General features: G+C 46.6%; 1 protein-coding gene across 1 annotated transcript in view; it reads right to left on the bottom strand.

Moving 5' to 3' along the window:
* The window catches only part of GALNS (galactosamine (N-acetyl)-6-sulfatase), a gene marked incomplete at both ends in the record, with an annotated part of 42186 nt that overhangs the window by 11513 nt on the left and 11565 nt on the right, over window positions 1–19108 (bottom strand). Inside the window, 5 exons of the mRNA XM_079541591.1 lie at window positions 821–942; window positions 8577–8679; window positions 11266–11402; window positions 17191–17294; window positions 18444–18583. Of these exons, the coding sequence (XP_079397717.1) occupies window positions 821–942; window positions 8577–8679; window positions 11266–11402; window positions 17191–17294; window positions 18444–18583 (606 nt within the window). The remainder of the gene's footprint in view (window positions 1–820; window positions 943–8576; window positions 8680–11265; window positions 11403–17190; window positions 17295–18443; window positions 18584–19108) is intronic.

Genomic DNA, 19108 nt, shown 5'->3' with positions numbered 1-19108 from the left:
TATTTGCTTCCACACCCTCCAAGCCAGAGACACAAGTGAGGGATGAGGCTGTGTGCCTCTGCCTGCGTCTAATCCTGCCAGAGAACAAAACTCACTCAGAGGGGAGGAGGGAGCTGGGACACCTCAGCAGCTTTTTGGAGGTGCCAGATTTACGTGTGGACAGTGCTGGCTGATGGCTACATAAATCCTTACAGAAATCTCTCAGGGCACGGTGTGTGCTGGAGATAAATATTACAATAGTAGGCTTACAGGAAAATGGATTTGGACAGCCAGGAAGCCGAAGGAGGGAAAAGGATTGGGCAGAAAGTCTCGCAAAGACTCTCTGGAGAAGCTCATTTAGCAGGCTTGGAAACTGATGGGTTGCCCCATTTGCCTTCATGGATTCCAAAGCAGTGCATAGAAAAAACCACTGCAGAGCACAGGAAGATCACCAGGGGTTTCTTCCCCAGCCCCAAAACGCGCTGGGAATTGCAGCAGAGTAGTTGCATGCAGGCACACTATTGCTGCTGCTTCATTCCACAGCTGACCCACACATAGCCCTGTCCTACCTAGGAGTGAACATTTGCCTTCTGTAGGCAGTGCTGGGACACAAACCAAGAACTGCTGGCCTGATGAGCTGAGCCACGAACGTGTGCTCACCCACCCAGCTCGACCAACTGAAAATGCTTGTTCCTTTTCTTCGCTACTCACGCAAGTGATGGCTTTCTGGGAGAGTTTTCAAGCAGATTGTAAATATAAAAACAGCTATCGAGGCAAATGAATTATGTAAAGTGTACATCAGCAGTGCTGAGTGTTTTCACATCTTTGTTAATTGGCTCACCTTAACGGGTATTTCTCTCCAGGGTCCCTGCCCAGGTGGAAGAGCAGTGGCAAAGTGCTGTGCTCCTCCTGCAAATGTGTTGTCACTCCAGAGACATTCTGTCCAGGACAGAAATCAATGCCCTGCGGTGAAGAGAAGGAAACAGGTCATCAGGCAAGAAGCAGGGGCAGGAGCACAATTTTAGCTGGTGCTGCTTCCTTTGGCGTCCTGTTCCAGTATACCTGTGAAACCCACGATTAGCTTAAACCCAGACAGTCCTCTATTCCACAAACTGGATTCCAATCTGTAGGAGGTAAAATAAGATGATAACAACTCGCATTGCACTGGCATAAACCAGAAGCTAATTTCAAAGAAACGGGTGCATTTGTTTGACCTGGTTTACGGCACCTCAGAGAGCTGGTATTGAAGCACTCACCTGGGAACGAGAGCTGTGCTAGGAGAATTGTATTATGCCTGAGACTGAGAAACTGGGACCTCTCTGCAGCGACAGAATGAAGGGCACAAGGACTGGGGTTCTGTTTGCCACCAGCAGTGGGTAAGTGCTCGAAGGCCACTGAGGGCCAGAGCCAGTTGTCAGCTCGCAGGCCCGGAGCAGCCAGCTCTCTGCATCTGCCCTTGCAGCTCCCAAACTGCAGCCAGTTATTAGCCAGATGTCAGGCTAATAACCCAGAGCCTGCCTGCAGCCTTGTGGGCTAACAGAACTCATTTAGCCCTGGGAACAGCAAAAAATGTAAAGCACTCATTTCACTGAACGGAAAATAACGCGGGGAGCCCTGTGGACCAGCAAGGGCTGGCACCTGGTAAAACCCAGCTTTAACAGTTCCAGCCAACACGCTGCGCTCCTCACAATACCTGAGACAAGGACAGAGACGTGGAGAGAGGGTAAATGGGAATGTTTCAATGGAAAAGCAGCTGTAGCATTTGCTTAAAAAGCAAACAAACTGAAAGGCTCTCTACAGATGTTGGTAGGATTTGATTGGCAAACCATTTTCTAAAAATATCCTGTGTTTTTAATGGACAGCTGGTCAGTGGAGCAGTTAATATTCTGCTTTTCAATAAAGCAGGAAGGTTAGAAGCCCATGAAATCCCATTTATCTGCACAGAGCTATAGATTCCTGAATCACTGACTGGAAAAATAAGAGAGTTGCTTGATAGGTTGTAGTGGCCGGCCAATAATGGACTTTAAATGGATACAAAAATGATTGACCTTCCCACCTTCTGGTGCCACAGGCCTCAGAAAAAAGAGTGAAAAATAGATTTTTTTTTTTTTTTTTCAAAAGGAACAGTTGATGAAAAGGTATCAAAGCCTACATAATATCCAAATTATAATTTGGATGCAAATCAAACAAGCAATTTAATTAAGAGCCCGCTAATTGGTACAATACTCTTTGGCTGCAAATGCTTCTTTCGGAAAGAAGATTTTAGCCTCTTGGGTATTTATTTATATACTGCTCTGCTTACGTTTTGTCTTCTGTTTCCTTTAGCCAAGGCTCCACACTAAGGCTCAGGGATGCCCCAGAGCCTCCTAGGAAAGAAGGTGCTGTGACACCTTGCCTGAGGCCACCAGCCAAAGGCTATCTGTCTTTCTAATCTAAGCAGTCAATGCCCTGCTCAAAAGCAGTCTGCTGGGGATAACAATAATCAATCAAACTTACTGTTTTGTGACACTGATAAATAACTCTCCTAAAGCACGGCTGAAACCACGCTTTAAATTCCTGAGGCCTTTCAACTTTACCTCCACAAACATAACAGACTATTATTATTTTTACGTACTGTGTGACTGCTGATATTCAGCCACCAGAGACAGCTTGAAAGTTATTTTCTCCCTGCTCGTCAGCAAATGAGCAAAATGTGAGAGGTACCATTCCATCTTCACATACCTGACCAAGGCATTGTCCAGCATCACAGCAAGTGATACGCTACAGATACAGATGGTGGGGCCTGCTCCTCTGCACACGTTTGACAGGAAACAATATTTAACGTATCACCCACAAGCTCTACTTCATCCTGCTTCTTATCTCAACGCATTTTCAGTTCTCAGGATGGAAAGAAGGAAAAAAAAAAAGCAGTTACAGCACCGAGCTGAAAGTCTGGGATCCTCACGTCCAGATTGCTTTTAATTTCTGGAGCAAAACCAGAACAAACTAAATCTGCTTGGGATTTGAGGATTATTTAAAGATGAGGCAATCCACGCTCTGGAGCATCTGGACGATGCCTCTAGCTGCTTGGAAAGCATGAGGATTTGGTCATGTGTGTTTCTGGGGGCTGGGGGCACAGGGATGTGCCCAAACTCCTTGCGTCCACCTCCGACAGCAGAGAAGGAGCAGGAGGGAAACAGCTCTGTGCCCCACATGCAGGCTGCAGGACAGCAGGTCTGGTGGGGGGGTCTCCTCTCGAGCACTTCTGTCGGTGAAGGTCACTAAAGATAACTTGAAATCATTAAATACCTCTTTTTTTTTCCTTTTCTTGTAAAAGCCTGAGCTGACAACACGCCCCACAGATCCCGAGGACGCTGCAGGCTTTAACACTAAATACAGACGTGCCCAATTCTCAGCTGCAGCAAAAGCCAGCTTGTTGCATAAGCAGCAGAGAGGTCTCCTCATTTACTCCACAGGGCCAACAGGATGGCAGCTTTGCTCAAAAGGAAAGTTGTATCACGTGAAGAAGAGCAAAGAGGCAGGGAGGCACAGCTGCCCCTTCCTCCAGGATGACAAAACCCCAGCCACCACTTTGTTTTTATTTACTTGGAGCTCTTTGGCAGACTGTTAGTGACCATGTGCAGGGGATCAGTTAAAGCCCACGCCTTCTATTCCACTCTGCTCACAATCCAAGGCAATTTGCATGTTGACAGTAACACTGATCAAACAAAGCAGAAAGGTCACTCCCTGTGTTTAAGCAAATTCTTGCATCTTTCCTTCCCAACTCCAAAAGCACACAAGCCAAGCCAGAAGATCTTATCTAGAGCACACTGGCTTTGTGCTTTCTAAGGGAACCCATCAAAGAGCATCAGATGGCAAACAGAAGCATCTCAGCTCCCACACCAGACCTCTTACACCAGCAGCATTCTGCACCTGTCTGCTGGAGGAATAATCCCAGTAATCATTTACTTTAAGAAAAAAAAAAAGAAAGAAAGAAAGAAATACAACAACAAAACCAACCAAGCAGCACTCCCTGCACATCAGGGAAGCCTTTGGGCGAGCACATCCTTCAGCCCTTCCTCCCAGCAATCACGTAACCCGGATGGTTTTTCCATCCCTAAGACCTGGTGGCAATCGGTCGCACGGCTTATGCTTCAATTTCCAGAGCAAATGGACCACAGATGCTATGTCAATATAGACATGAGACAAATACAGCTGGCTGCCAGCGCGGGCTGCGCGCCAAGCGATGGAATCACCACTTGTGTCAACGTGAGCCCTCTGGCAATTCGTCACCCTGGCGCTGGCCCAGCTCGCTCCGACCTGACAGGCAGAGGCTGAATTCGATGGCAGCGCAGCAAATCTGGGGGCTGCCTGCTGGTCATGGCTCCTCATTCCATCACAGGAGACCCAGAGCTGCGTTCGTATCGGAGGGAGAAAAGATGAGCGGTTAATTAAAGCCAGGCACGTTTCTCCCTCTTTGCCGCGGCGCCGGTAAGCGGCCGCTGTCACTGCAATGGAGGCTCCCAACAAAACCTCCCGGCCCGCAGCTCCGACTGCCTGTTGAACAAAAATTGCTCCTAATGTGTTAACTGTCTGGAAGAGACCCCTGAAGATGGGCAGATCGGCGAGCCCCCGTCGGCTCTGAGGCAGCAGCGATCAATGGCTAGCTCACGCGCTCAGAGGACCACAATCAAATGTCATTATTTGTGAGGTTCTACTTGACTTCACATCCCCCTCGCAGAAAAGGCTTTATCGATCCCTCCGTGTCGAGGAGAAGGGCAATCAGACAGACTGCAGCAGGAATAACCCCGTGGCATTTTACATTAAGACAATAGCATCTTCTATCGCAGGCACCTCCACCGATCACTGAAAGACACAGGAGCCCCTCCGAAAAATCACTGAAGGCTACTAACAAGATACTAAGCTGACAGCAGAAAGGTTGATGCTATCAGCCACTCTCCAACGAACCCAAGGGCTTTTTCCATATTTCTAATATTATTTTTTTTTCCCCTTCTTGCATCGCTGCTCTCAGAAGGCACAAGGATTGTGCTCTGCTGGATAACCTCAGTGGCAGGCACAGAGATGGTGATTTCCTTTCTCCTACCTCCTCCACATAGCACTACCTGAAGCAACTCCTGAAGGCCTTGCTGGCTGCTCGGGTAAATCCATCAAGAAAAGCCATTTGTCTCCTCTTCCAGGCCTCTCCTTCCAAATGAGGAAGGTTACACGTCCCTCTCCCTTCGACCCAACAGGACAAAACGACTGCTAACAGTACCAACTCTGGGCATTCACATTTTAGGAACAAGAAGCTGCGAACCCAGCAACACCGCTGTGGAAACCAGCAGCAACACAGCAGCAATGCGTGAAACACCACCTCCTCACACAGAGTTGTCATGCACTCTGCAGTCAGGAGGAGTCCTGGGTGCCTTATGCTGTGCAGAAGGAGCTCCTCAGGCTTCTCCTTACTTCCTCATTCCTCTGCAGCATCAGCCCTTCCGTCCCTGGCTTGGTAAAGGCCAGTGGTGTTGCTGAACTCTGCCTGGGTTCAGTTTGAAGTCTGGGCTCAGCAGCCAGGGCACAGCTGTGGTGGTGAACATCCCACAGACCTTGGTCACATTCAGTGAATCCCACACGTTCTCCACAGACTTCTCTTTCAGTTTTTCTCCACCAACCCACGTCCCATTTTTTTTTTCCACTTCCACCAGGAACTGAACCACGCGCTTCGTCTCTGTGAAAGCTGACAAATCTCAGTACCAAGCCATAAGGCAGAGGATGCAGACCAGTGAGGGCATGTCAATGTCATGGGGGTCTAGGACAACCAGCAGCCTGTGTACTGTTGTACAGGATGTGCCCAGTGTAAATACTCCAAGTGCCAGATGGAGAGAAGCGTTCATCTGCCTGTTATGCTTCCCGAGGCTTTGCTTTCCATAAGCTGCTTCCCTCTGGTAGATTTTTATTTATACATACATACTTTATTACTTAACTAACTTAGACCACATTCAAGTGCATAGCTTTCCAGGTTAGAGGCCAAAATTGCACATTCTTTCTAGTTAATCCCATCAGGGCTGGTAGTCCTAAACTGACATGACTGTGCCTGGTCCCCAAGACGTGCAATAATTTCCAATGTCAACACGAAAATATGATTCCTGGATGCTTTAGTGGTACAATCTCATCTAAAAGTCAAACAAATATGCACGATGCATAGATTAAAACCAGTGCAAGTTTTCCGTATCACTGATTTCCCACACTGTCAGTTAACAAGGGAATTTGAAAGGAGAAGGAGGTCTGGGCAAAAGGTGCCACGCATGCATCAAAATAGTGAGAAACTCAACCACCCCCAAAAACAAACCTTTTGAAACTGTGCAGACGGCCATTCTGACACATCTGGCCAACTTCAGGCCCCTTCCAAACGGAATGACATGCCAACCAGATCCATCTGTTCATGCCAGCTCTGAGTGAGGGACCCTCGAGACAGGAAAAATGTCACGTTGGAAAGTTTAACAAAACCCCCTGTTAGATTCCCAGTGAGGTGAAGGACCCAGGCCAGAGATCAGAGAGCTGACACGGCCTCGTTAGCTACAGCTCCAATGGGAGGCAAATCAAACGTATCCAACAGCAAGCCTGCCCACAGACACAACTCCTAATGCCACACACACGCGCATGCAAATCCACTTTTCAAAGGAAATGAGCAAACAAATTGGCCTTTTTGATTCCAGCCCAATAGTTGCAGCCCAATATCAGAACAGCTGAGAACAACAGGCACCAAAAGAGGCGTTGGATCAGGAGGTGAGATTACAGAATTCCCAAAACAAGGCTCACAACTGCGGAACTGTTCTGCATTCTGATTTCTTTCTATTTTTAAACTTGCAAGGCTTGTAATTAATGGCTCGAGGACATGAGGAGAATTGGAACAAATTTCAGCCTCAGCTTCCTCTGCATGTTGTTAATGGCTAGTCTGTCCACTAATGTGCTCCAATTTTACCCACATCAACCACATGTGATACAAGCTGCAGGAAAGCCAGTGAATTTTTAATCATTTCTCTGATGTACAGTATAATTGCTGACTTTTATCAGACAGCAGTTAAACAACAGCTCAGAAAGGAATAAATATTCCTTAATTGCACAACTGCCATTTCTCACAGTAGGAGAGCGTTTGAAATGAGTAACTGGTCCCCATTATCACAGCCACACACGTCCTCAGACATGTACCCATAAGTTCAGATCAATGCAGGCGTTTATTTAGGACCAAACAAGGTATGTCAGTATGTGCATGTAATGCAATGGAGGGCAATTATTCACACCCATGGCAAAAGCACGCCCTCGAGTCCATTCATATGGCCATCCACAACAACAGGTAAGCTCCCAGTGTCTCTCACACAGGGAAAATCCTCATTATGGCACGTGTGACATCGGTGCTTTCCTCACAGACTGACCCAGACAAACACATCGTCTCCTTTTAGCTGTGCAATATTAGGGTTGACACGCAGGGTGCAGTGCATTTTCAGAGTCAACTTTCCTCCCTAATCTGTGAAAAACAGAAACTCCTGGAGCACTGCAGCCTCAGAAAGACAAACACACGCATTTACAGCCCTGAATGTGAATGACTCCCTTGGAGCTGACGTTTCCTTCTACCCCCAGGACATCCCCATGAAAGAAACCATGCACTTTTACATCCACAAATGTCACCAGCACTTATTTCTGCACCTGTGACGCCTTGAGGACCCACTGTAAGTTAAAGGAAAGAAAAAAAGGCATTAAAAAAAAAAAAAATCAATCATACAAACAATCCCTCCCCAGTACCAGCCTGCTGTCAGAACTGCTGAAAGCTGTGCCATAATGCATTGAGTTCATGTCTAAAGGTATCATCAGCAAGGCACACATGTGAACCTGCCATTCAAGAAACGTCCCAGAGTTCAGCACCCAGGTCTGAGGCAAGGAAGTCCCAGAAGAAGAAAAATAACAGTGTTTAACATCTAATTGTGAGAAGATCAGCCAGAAAACTGCAAAAGCAGCTCCTCTTTGGCAAACAAAATGTGAAGCATCTTACAGAGTGATACGGGCTTGCAGAAGTGCTGGTAATAGATTAAACATATGGAGTGCACTGTTTGTGATGGCTGCTGCTCCTTCCACTGCACTGAAGAGCTTTCCTTTTCAGGAAAAAAAGACCAATAAAATAGCACATCCCTATCTCCTTTCCACAGTTCAAGGCACTCTGGGTCTTTTCCACCAGATACACAGATAAATGACCCGTTCATTTGGCATCAGTCTCCAAGCTCTGCAAAGGTACACGTGAAAGATCAGAATTCAGCAGGGAAAGAAGCTTAACATTAAGGGGCATTAAGTGCTGCTTCGAGGGAACGCCACTCGGGACGAGTCAGGCTTTGCTCATTTTCCTCTGCTTGTCTCTGACTCCATTGCACAGGGGTGCAGGTGACACCAGTGCCCTTGGATTTTGGAGATTGGGTAGCTCTTAAGAGGCCGTGAAGGAAAGGCTGGTTCTTAAGTGCTCTGTGGCATTCCCCAGTTAAAACACCTCTTTAAATGGTTATTTCCCCCCTGGAAAACAACTGGGAAAGAGAGAAGGAACGAGAGGAAGGCGCAGGTCGGTGTGCTGTTACCTTGCTGTACTCCTCCCAGGAGTTGCTCCAGGTCCAGTAGTGAGCCTTGTAAAGCCCCACTCTCACCGCCATCATCTCATTGCCACGATAATAGAATATGGGCCTGCAAGGGAGAGCAGAACTGCTTGAGAAATGCCAGCACGCCAGCCTGGGCAGCTGCTGCCGCTGCCTCGCTGATAAGGGAGACAAACACTTTAATGGCGTCTGACTTCCGATCCAGCTATCAGTCAGAAACAGGCTGCCTCCTAATAGTCTCCACTGCAAGGTTTTCAATTAACATTTTTTAAAGTGTTCATCAAGTTGAGAGCTCACACGGCGCAAGAATGAAATATTATACAGCTTGGCTGCCAGTGATTGTTAATCCTTGAACTATCAGACCCTGTTATTTCCTATAGAGCGTGCCGACTTAAACACCAAATGTCTCAGAAGTGGCGAGCGTCTGCCAGAGAGAGAGAAATAGGGATTCACAGAGAATATGGTGCTCACACTCCTCGTTATGGCAGCATCAACATATGTGCTGTTCCCATCTGAGGCACAGGATGGCCGGGGAGGACACCGGATGCTGGCCAGTTGGGGATTTCAGATCCGAAAAGCTCCATAAAAAAAAGAAACCTGGCACCAAGACAGGCTTCATTTTTAACTCCTGCCCATTCGCTTTCCCCTGAAGCATCATCTCAGCTCATAATGAAATCTTCAGCCTCTCCCCCAAAGTTCCCCTACAGGTACTGAGGGCACGATCCACACCCAAGGCACGTGCACTGCGCTTCCTCCCGCACATCCCAGCCGTGCTCCCTTTGGTGTCCCTCAAAACGTGCTCTCATTTTTTGAGGGAACAGTACACATTTCCACTGAAATGGTCTATTGCAGGAGAACGGCTTCAGTGGCTGCTGCAGTTTGCACCACAAGGACACCAGAGGCAGCTCCTCTCTGGCTGTGTCAGCCTGCTGGCAGGAGGAGATCACTGGGCTGCTTATTGCATTGGGGAGCGTCTAAGCATCCTTTGTCTTTGATTCAGATACCACTAGGCAAAAGCTACTCTCTCTGGAAAAAACACAGTCCCTAACTATAGGGATAGAGATAAGATTAAAATCTCTGCATCCGAATGACAGGAGTGGCCTTAGATCTCCTGTATTTTAAACCACAGCCTTCCCTGCAGGTTCCTCGCACAAACAATGAGCCTTTGTCATTAGGAACTGCTCATGAACAAAGGGGAAATGCTGCTGCCAGCAGTGCCTGGTCCTGCATCCTAACACCTGAAGTGCCCGTGGAATAAAGGCAGCCTGAGAAGCCTGCCAAAACGCAGGACTTGATCTAAACCAGTTTCATTAACAAAATAAAACAGCCCAAACAAACACGCCAGGCTTGAAACACGCCAGCCTCCTTTTTCCTTGCCATAAACACAGACCATGCGACAAGCTGTGACGTGACCCTCTGCAAGAAGGCACACAGGTTAGGTTTTGCATTTAAAAAAAAAAACCAACAACAAACGTCTCCATCTTTGAAAAAGGCTTTCAGCTCACACTGAAAATTCTGCTGCCGCCGATTCCTTTCTTTCCTGTTCACTTTTTTCCTTTATAAACTTAAAAGGACCCTACAACTGCATCCCCTTGAAACGCCTTGGGGCAATGGGAGCTGTGATGTCCCAGTCAGGTTTGGGGTGGAAAAATCAATCAATCAATCAATAAGAAAAAAAAGAAGAGTCATCACAGCCTTGAGTAATCATAACTGCAACACGAATGGCACTGCTGTAAGAGATGGGTGGCTGATATTTCCTTTATTTTCCCTTTGGTGTCATAAGAAAGCTCCACAAAAGCATCAGGCTGTGTTTGCAGGACCTGCAGCAGCTCACGTGAGCCAGCAGATGAGCTCTCAGGTAATGCTGCACACATACCTCTCGCTTTAACAGGCACATAAGTAACAAGTTGTGGAACAAAGGCTCCCATCCAACACACAACAGAACTCAAGTATGTTTCCTAAGCATATGTTTCCTTGCTGTCTCACTGACAAAGAACATATTTGTACTCAGGATTTCCCAGGCTGCCAAATTATCCCAATCTCAACAAAAATACCTCTCTTGACCTCCAGGCCATCCAGTGACAGCCAAGGATGTTTGCTGTCAAAATCTGCACCCAAGCAGGACTCCCACATGCCCATAAGGATCCCAGCTCTTTAATTCAAACGTGCCTTTATAAAAGGACCTTGGGAAGAGGTGGGCTTCTGGTTCACCTGCGGCAGTCCAGCCTTTAATTCCAGCTTCTCTCAGACTAGAACTATATTCTGCAATGAGCCAATATACTCCTGGATGTTTTTTCCAGTAATAAATAATGCATTTTCCCCTACCCAGGCTACAGTTCGCAGGCTTTTATCTCCCTTGCTGCCATATGCTGTTCCAGGGATCCCTGCTAACCCCCTGACATTTGCATTTGTCCCCAGACTCACTGTACAGCAGCATGTTGTGTGTCAGGAAATCTCACCTCTGCCTGCTCCAGCAGAGGATTAATGCACAGGGTAAAGCTCTGCTGCTACCTCATGGTCATCGGCCAGGAGCAAAGATGCATCCGTCCAGTTTATAAAATATTTCTGTAAACTTGATTTAAAATTTAAGGAAAAAGAAGAAGAAGAAGGCGGCAAAGATTGGCACCACTTCAGTTTGGAGGCAAGGGATCAGAGCTCCGGGCTCATAACGAACCTGTCAATTAGCTCGCCCCGCAAGATGGCAGGTAAAAGGTCGACGCCGTCAATCTGTCTGTCACTCGGAGGCTGCAGGCCCACCAGGGAGAGGCTGGTGGTGAAGAGATCCATCACGCTGCCCAGCTGCCGGCTGACCTGAAACATCAACAGAAACCTTCAGCAAAAGCCATACAGAGGGAGGCCGCCTTCCTGCAAAGCCCAAGCACTGCCTCCTGAACCTCTCTTTCAAGGGTCTCTCCCTTCACAGTGCTGCAGCAAACCCCACGTTACAATAACAAAGGGGACGATCCATACTTCCCCACTTCCATTTTCCTCTTTTCCCCCTCACTTCTCTCTCCATGTATCCAACTCAAAGGAGCTTTTTTTTTTTTTTGCACAGTTCAACCTCGTTTAACAAATTCTGAGTCATTTGTGGATTGAAAAATCGACGCTTAAAACAAGAAAGAAAAAAAGAAGTCCTTGATTTGTTCCCTCCCCAGGTCATCTCTGTATTCCAGAATATCCTCAGAGCGTGCACAGAAAGCACAGGGATAGATGGATAACAACAAAAAGAGCCTGATGACTTCATCTGCAAACCATTTCCAACAATTCAAGAATTGTAAAGTTGTGGTATTTTTAGTCTATATTTTAATAAGGGAGAAAAACATCTGGTTTTGGTTCCAACGGAGATTCGCAAAGCATTTTGTTTGTTTGTTTGTTTTTGCTGTTGTTTCTTTTTTTTTCTCCTTTAATTGGAGAGTGGTGAGGTGCTGGAACAGCTGCCCAGAGAGGCTGTGATGCCCCGTCCATCCCTGGAGGTGTTCAAGGCCAGGTTGGATGGGGCCCTGGGCAGCCTGGGCTGCTGTTAGATATGGAAGTTGGTGGCCCTGCATGCAGTGGGAGGGTTGGAGCTTGCTGAGCCTCGAGGTCCCTTCCAACCGTCCTGTGATTCTAAAAACCAAACATTCTCATCTGACTGATCCCTTCTGAAGCTCTGCTCCCATCCTCCTTGGGCAAGCTACAGTTAGCTGCTGTGGGATGTTTAATTAGCCAGCAGCACACTACACTGAAGCAGACAGATTCGAACCAAGAGCAAGCATGCTTTGCACCAGGATGCACCAGCACAAGGTGTGATGTGAAAAGAGCCCTTCTTGCCATCTGATACAAGCTCACAGTGATAACTTCAGAAGCACGCTGTGACCAAAACCCACGTCCTACCAGCAGCTTGCTGATGGCAGTGCAAACATCACAGTGCTGTCACTGCCAAGGCCTTTGCATCTCAGAATCCTCTTTCTTGTCCCAAACAGACCCCCGGCCTGAAAGGCCATGCTAATGATTAAAAAAAGATGACAAATGATAACGTGGTAAGTGAATACTTGCAAGATATTGGTTCCCTTACTCCTGTGGAAAGAAAATGAAAATGCTGTTTCTCCTGGGATACTGGGACTTTTGTTAAGAAGCCGAGCTGAAGAAAGTGAACACTTAGAGGAAGAATTAGCAAGTTAAAAACACACCAAAAGAATTGAGAAAGCAACATGCAGAGGAGTGATTACAAGTTTAACATTACAATATCGCATTACTTGATTACAGCAATTTCAAACTGTAATGGCTTTCATTCATCAAAAGGTGTTGGCAGGAACACGCAATATGAATGCTGGATGTAAGAATGCTTTCTCACAACTCTTACGAAGCAAACAAGGTGCAAAGATCTCTGCTAATGAGGAAGCCCTGAGCACAGAAACCCTCGCCCAGGAAGGCAGCGCAATCAACTGGCCCTGGGGAAAGCCTGGGACAAGCTGTGAACTCATGGATATTGGGATGCTCCCAGGACTGTCCTCTCACTGAGGCTCCTCTCTGGTCTTATGTGTTGAAATACTAAAAAAACAGCAGGTAGAAAAACAACAACAACCCAAAAAGCATCAGCTCACTCCTTCCAGGGCTGGACAGATTCATGAGCCACTGATGCTGGGAAAGCTTCTCTCCCTGAGGTCAAAGGGGATTACAAGAGCTCAGCATCTCAGCAGAGATGCTCAGTCCCTTGTAGGCTCATCTGCCGGCTAATTTACCTCCAGCAAGCCTGAAGAGAGCTGTGGGGTCAGCAGAACAGCACGTGCAGAGCTCAGAGTCCAATCAGAGCAGATGTGGCACACGCCTGCTCCCTCCTGCTGCCATGCCAGGCAGGCAGAAAGGTGTCCGAGGCTTTTTGTAACGAGGCCTTGCAATTCTACAGCAAATCCAAAAGTCACTTTTCTGGTCGTCACCGCATCCCCTTGCCTCAATCTTTTGATAACAAGCAGCAAGAGGCAGCTGCTGACCTGAGCCTCGTGCCTCTAACATCTCCTAATTTATATATCGCGTTGTGACAACCCTGTGGGCCCACCGCAGCCTCCCTGTACCCGCTCCTTATTAAGCATAACCAGATGTAGATGACTCTCTTTAATCATCCAATTACGTTTCTGGTCTCAGACCACATTTTTCCATGAAGCAGAGAAAACTTCTTAAGGAAATTAAATGCCCGTGCCACAGCCACTTGCATTTATCTGTGCTCTGCAGCACCGCGCTGTAGAACGGGGGGGGGGGGGAAGGAAAAAAAAAAAAGGTTAATATTTATATAAAACTTTGAAGTATTTTCAGAGAAAAATACAAAAATTACCATTTTCTCCTGTCAACAGCGCTCTTTCATTCTAGTTGCCTTTCCCTTTTTTTTTTTTAAAGAGAAAAAGAAAAATCCAGAGAGGGCAACAGCCCAGAGAAAATAAATAATATATAAGAAAGAGTGAGATCAGATATTGCTCGTATCAGCGAGAAACAGCCGGTATTACGCACGTAAGAACGGATTTTTCCCCCCCTTCTTCCTCCCCCTTCTTTTTAATAAACTCTCCGTGTACACAGAACGTCTTTAAGAAAATGAAATCCTTTTGCTGTGGGCCACGTCGCTGGAAGAAATAGTCACCACTGCTGTTATCAGTGCTTTCAAGCTTTAACTCTGAATCAAAGGCGACAATTAATAAAGTCGCCCCCGCCAGGAATGGAAAGGAGGAAAGCTAAATATTTGAAACTGGGCGAACAAATGTCAGGGTGTTTTTAAATAAAATCCTTTTACAGTTATCACAGCGAGCAGACCTGATATCCCTGTCTAATTCAATTTCAATTTGCGCCCCATGGGAGATAGCGAAGAAAAGGTTGCAATGCTGTCTTTGGGTTGATATGTTCTTTTCTCCTTCAGGAAGCAGGCACGAGAGAGGAAAGGGAGGAGGGCGAGGGAAGAGAGGAGGAGGAGGATTCAAATACCAGCAGAATACGATTCTTTTTTTTCCAGCTGGATCCTTCCAGAAGGCAGATGTGATGCGGGGAATGCCGAAAGGCTGATTTGCTGCAAATTCACCTGGAAAACATCGCTGAGGAAGAAAGTGCAGAAAGGCTGTTTTCCCGCGAATAAATATTGCTGATGGGGGACCTGAATTACTGAACGTTGATGCCAAGAGCAACACAGACTCCCAAGGCACCCCAAAATAACTGCGAACAGCCAGCCGCACCAATTACCCCCACCTCTATCGATGTCCTGTCAAGCGCCAGCAATCCTGTCACATAACCTCTTTGGTTTATGTAAGAAGGTGCTCCTTCATTCCAACAAGCTGCGCCCTTTAACAGAAACCGAGCAAGACACAGATATCAATAAGATGATGAAGAGACTGCCAGAGCCCATCGGCGGGACGAGCCTTCCAGCCAACAGCTGGACTGCACAGGCCAGAGGCACACGTCTGCTTTTGCTGGCTGCGGCTGTGCCAGCTGAGATGGCTGCTGGCCCAATGCCTGCTCTGCAAAACCTCCGTGGTTGGAACAGAGCAATCAATCCCAGCACAGGATGGAAGAGCAGGCCCTCTGGCACGCCTGGGAAGCCCTCTGCTTGCAGCCTGGTTCAGGGCACCCAAGCCTTTGTTTCCTTCAACTCATTCACAAGGAGAGTGCAGCGAGACACTTGGAAGCAATCTTTCCGTGTTTTACATGGACTACACAAGACTCCGGTTTCAACTCACAGTCAAGATGATGTTGAAGCTACAGACTCTAAGACATCAAAAAGAAGCCAAAAGCATACTAGCAAACACATCTCTTCACTTGCTATGTCCAAAGAGGCCATCATGAAGCAGGAACTACAGGCACTCTACATGCTTGCACAGAGCGAGCCGTATTTCACAGAAGCAATGCCAAACCTCTCACCTGCTGTTAGTGCTCCTGTGGGTATCACTGCTGGAGCCTCCATGGCAAGAATGCAAGCAGAAAAGACACGTAAGTAGCTGTCACATACTTATTGGTAGCAGCATCGTATTGGAGTTCAGCTCAAAGCAAAGCAACACATCCCGAGCACGCTGTTCAGAACAGGCTTCTCAGGGCGCCCAAGTGAAGCTGTAACACCTGCAAGCACAGGCATCTGGCCGACAGCCCCAGGCTGGAGCCCAGCTTAAGGAGAATTTGGATTTAAGCACGTGCTTAAGTGCCAAGGATGATATCAACCGTGGTGCAGGAGGGGGTTTTGGGCACACACCTGCCAACACACCTGAAGCACAGCCTTCAGCTTGCTGAGCACCGCAGTACAACGTCAGCTGGTCCACCCGCGTGTGCAGGCAGCCACATTAACCCTGCACTGAAATGTCTGCTCACAGAAATTCGCACAGCTTCAGCTGTAACCTCAGGAAGGAAGCCACGCATCGCACCAGGCTACACAGACTGCTTCTGACCACAGAAAGCTCCCCTGCATACACAGTGCCACCGCTGGGAGCGTGGTACCAGCACGTTACGCTCAGAGAATGAACAGGCCTCCAGATTTCTCTGCTTGTGTTCCTAATTATCATTGCAGTTACTACAATGGAAAGAATTTTTAAATTCAGTATTTGCTTGTTCCCATTTATAATGCATGTTTACTTTTAGCACGTTATTCAGCTTGGACATGGAAAACAAAACAGTCAGCTTCGGTCTCATGTTCTCCTATGCTAGCCCCAGGCTGTTGTACTTGGCTTGGAAAGACTTTATGGAAATGTTTAAATTTAAACAAAAAGACTGCTTTCATTTCAAATTAGAAAAATAATAATAAAACATCCCAAGTAGGTTTTGTGAATTCCTTAAAAATGATGAAACCAAACTGCCCTTCTGCCCTCAGCTGCGGATCTGAGATATCTGATGGCACCCTCCTAAATGCAAACAGTAAATTATCATTATCCTGACTCAATTAAGCCACTCAAAAGGAATGCAACTTCAAAAAATGTTGTATTTATGAATAGTTTGCAGTTTTAAGCTCAGTGCCCAGTTAATGAAATATCACTTTCTTCAGGGATAAGAGATGCTCACAAAGGGGAGGGAATCTGTATTATTTACTAAGAACCCTGCCTGCAGAAGAATTGATTGCATCTTTCTTTAATGAGAACTGGGACAAGAGAGGCTGGCAGTGTCACCAGAGGATTATTTTGAAGTGATGGTATCTGAATTTGTGTACAGGCAGACAGGAGCAATATTCTGATATCTAGACCTCCCTGAGCGGAACTTTCATCGCACACCAAAGCAGGAGCTGAGAGGGTCAAATCACTTGGCACTTTGAAATGCAGAGAGCATGCATAGGCAACACATTCATGCTCTAGACTGGGATGTCAGTGTGCGTTTGTACTCCAATTTGCTCAAAGAGGTAACCCACTAAAATGACTGTGGTCCAAAAGAGTAAAGCGTTTCAACTATGAAGACTAAAAGGCCAGAATACATGGTGCTTCCCAGAAGTGCTGATCACAGGCACAGCAGCTGCAAATTTGCAATCATGAACAAGAACGGCGCTGTAGAAGCAGCCAGCAGCTCCTCATTTAGACAGCTGTCAGGACTGAAATGCTACAAGTCTGACCCCAAGCCCATTCCATTCACTTCAGTCCACACAGAACTGATCAGAGCTGTAAGAGATACTCACACTTCCTGCAGGTATATGTCCAGGCCACCAAGCAATAGCTGGCTCTCTCATGCCACCTTCAAAGGTGGTTTGTTTGCCACAGAGAAAAGGACCATTGCTTCCTCCTAGAGAAAGAAACAAAGTCACAGACCCCCCAAAGTGCCAATATCATACAGCAGAGGGACACGGTCAACCAAATTGAAATTTGTAGGCTACTTTTAAACAAATTTCCATTTCTGCATGAATCCTTCTTTCAAATAATACGTCCAGAGTTGATTTTTTTTGTTGTTGTTGTTGTTGTTGTTGTTGTTTTAAATCCCTTTATGATAAACTTTAGGAGCATCATTTCAGTTCAGAGAGAACCAGACAGCTGAACACTACTTGCAACCTACTGAACAAAGAACAAAAAGCACAGAAAAGACTTTGAGGCATTTTCCTTCCCTTTAGGGATGTTCACTGTTGTTTGCAACTTAAAGAAATCTCACGCCTTCACAAGAGTGCTCTCCTCACAACCTGTTACAGTACCAGAGCAGTATTAGAGGCAGATATGAGAACAAAAGAAGTAATCATACATTCCCTGAATGTTCTCTCTCGCAGATAGCAAATGATTTGCAGGAATGCCTGGGTTTTTAACCCAGCCTTGCAGCAGAGCTTACTGAAGAACAGGCTGATTCCAGGTCACACAAAGTCAAACACAGCGGCTCGGCTGACATCAGAGCTCAGGATACTCCCTGCTCTGTGGTCTAATAACCACCAGACAGTTTGCCTCCAAATAGAAGAGAGTGGGTTATAAAATCAATTTGCAATGACTCCGGGAGAAACAATCATTTAAACAAAGGAAAACAAAAATAGTTTTTCCTCCTGCTATTTTTGAAGAGAGTTAAAGAAGAAGGGGCTCCTGAACTCTGTAATTACTTAGATGCTCCAATCAACATCTGGCAGACGGAGAACAAAATTGTGTTGTGCTTGGGCCTAAATACATTAAAAAATACTCAACCTCTGCCAGTGCCAAGTGGAGATGCAAACAGGTGACCAGCTATGCTGCGTTCAGCAAAAATTCCACCCAGCCAAGGATACCTCCTCCAATGGCCCCCAGAAGGAAGAAATGTCAGCAGAATTCACTCTAAATGTGAGCGCCGTGAACTCTGAGGCTACACCTAATGGCAAAGAGGATAAGGGAAACTGCCAGGTACAGATTTCTCCACGTCTGGGGGGGAGGAGAGAGAAGCCTTGAGTTCACAACCCCAGTCCAGCTTTGTTAATTTGAGGCTCACCTTGTTTAGGAGCTGAGATGAGAGCAGCCCCATTATCGGAGGTGAAAAACACGAAAGTGTTCTCACTGATACCCAGCTTCTGAAGATGTTTTAGGATTTTTCCAACGCTATCATCAATTTCCCGCACAGCATCCCCATATCTGAAGCAAAAGTAGATGCAAAACATTAAAGGCAGCAGCAGAAGACTCACACAGTACAGTATACTGGAAAAAGCCACAGTGCTTTTAGCGAACGCAGTTTAAACCTGTGCTGTGAAAAGGAACACTTCCCTCATGCAGCAGGTACTGTAATAAGAGTTGTATCAGTGTCACTGCAAAGCCTGCATCTCACACCTGCCCAGAGCAGCTTCTCTTGGACATTAAGAGTCAGAATTTGCTCAGCTCTGAGCCACTCCTGGCCAGAGACTAGAACTGATAAACACTTAGCTATCAAGGTTCTCAGACACAGGCAATATCCCTTTGCCATAGTCCTAAAGCTAATAACTCCATCATGCTTATGGATATTGGTTTGAAATTGCACCCTGAGAAGCAAGGCTCATCGTGGCTGCAGAGCTACTCTTGCCTCCTGTAAACTGTGTTTACAGCATGCTTTTCTCTACTTGCTGTTCTGATTAATAAGCCTTTAAAACAGACACTAATCACACAAAAGCTTTCCAGAAATCATAA

The sequence above is a fragment of the Tetrao urogallus genome, assembly GCF_951394365.1.
Source record: "Tetrao urogallus genome assembly, chromosome: 12".
NCBI lineage: Eukaryota > Metazoa > Chordata > Aves > Galliformes > Phasianidae > Tetrao > Tetrao urogallus.
The sequence above is the reverse complement of the archived record's forward strand: the minus strand, read 5'-3'. Positions and strand labels throughout refer to the sequence as shown.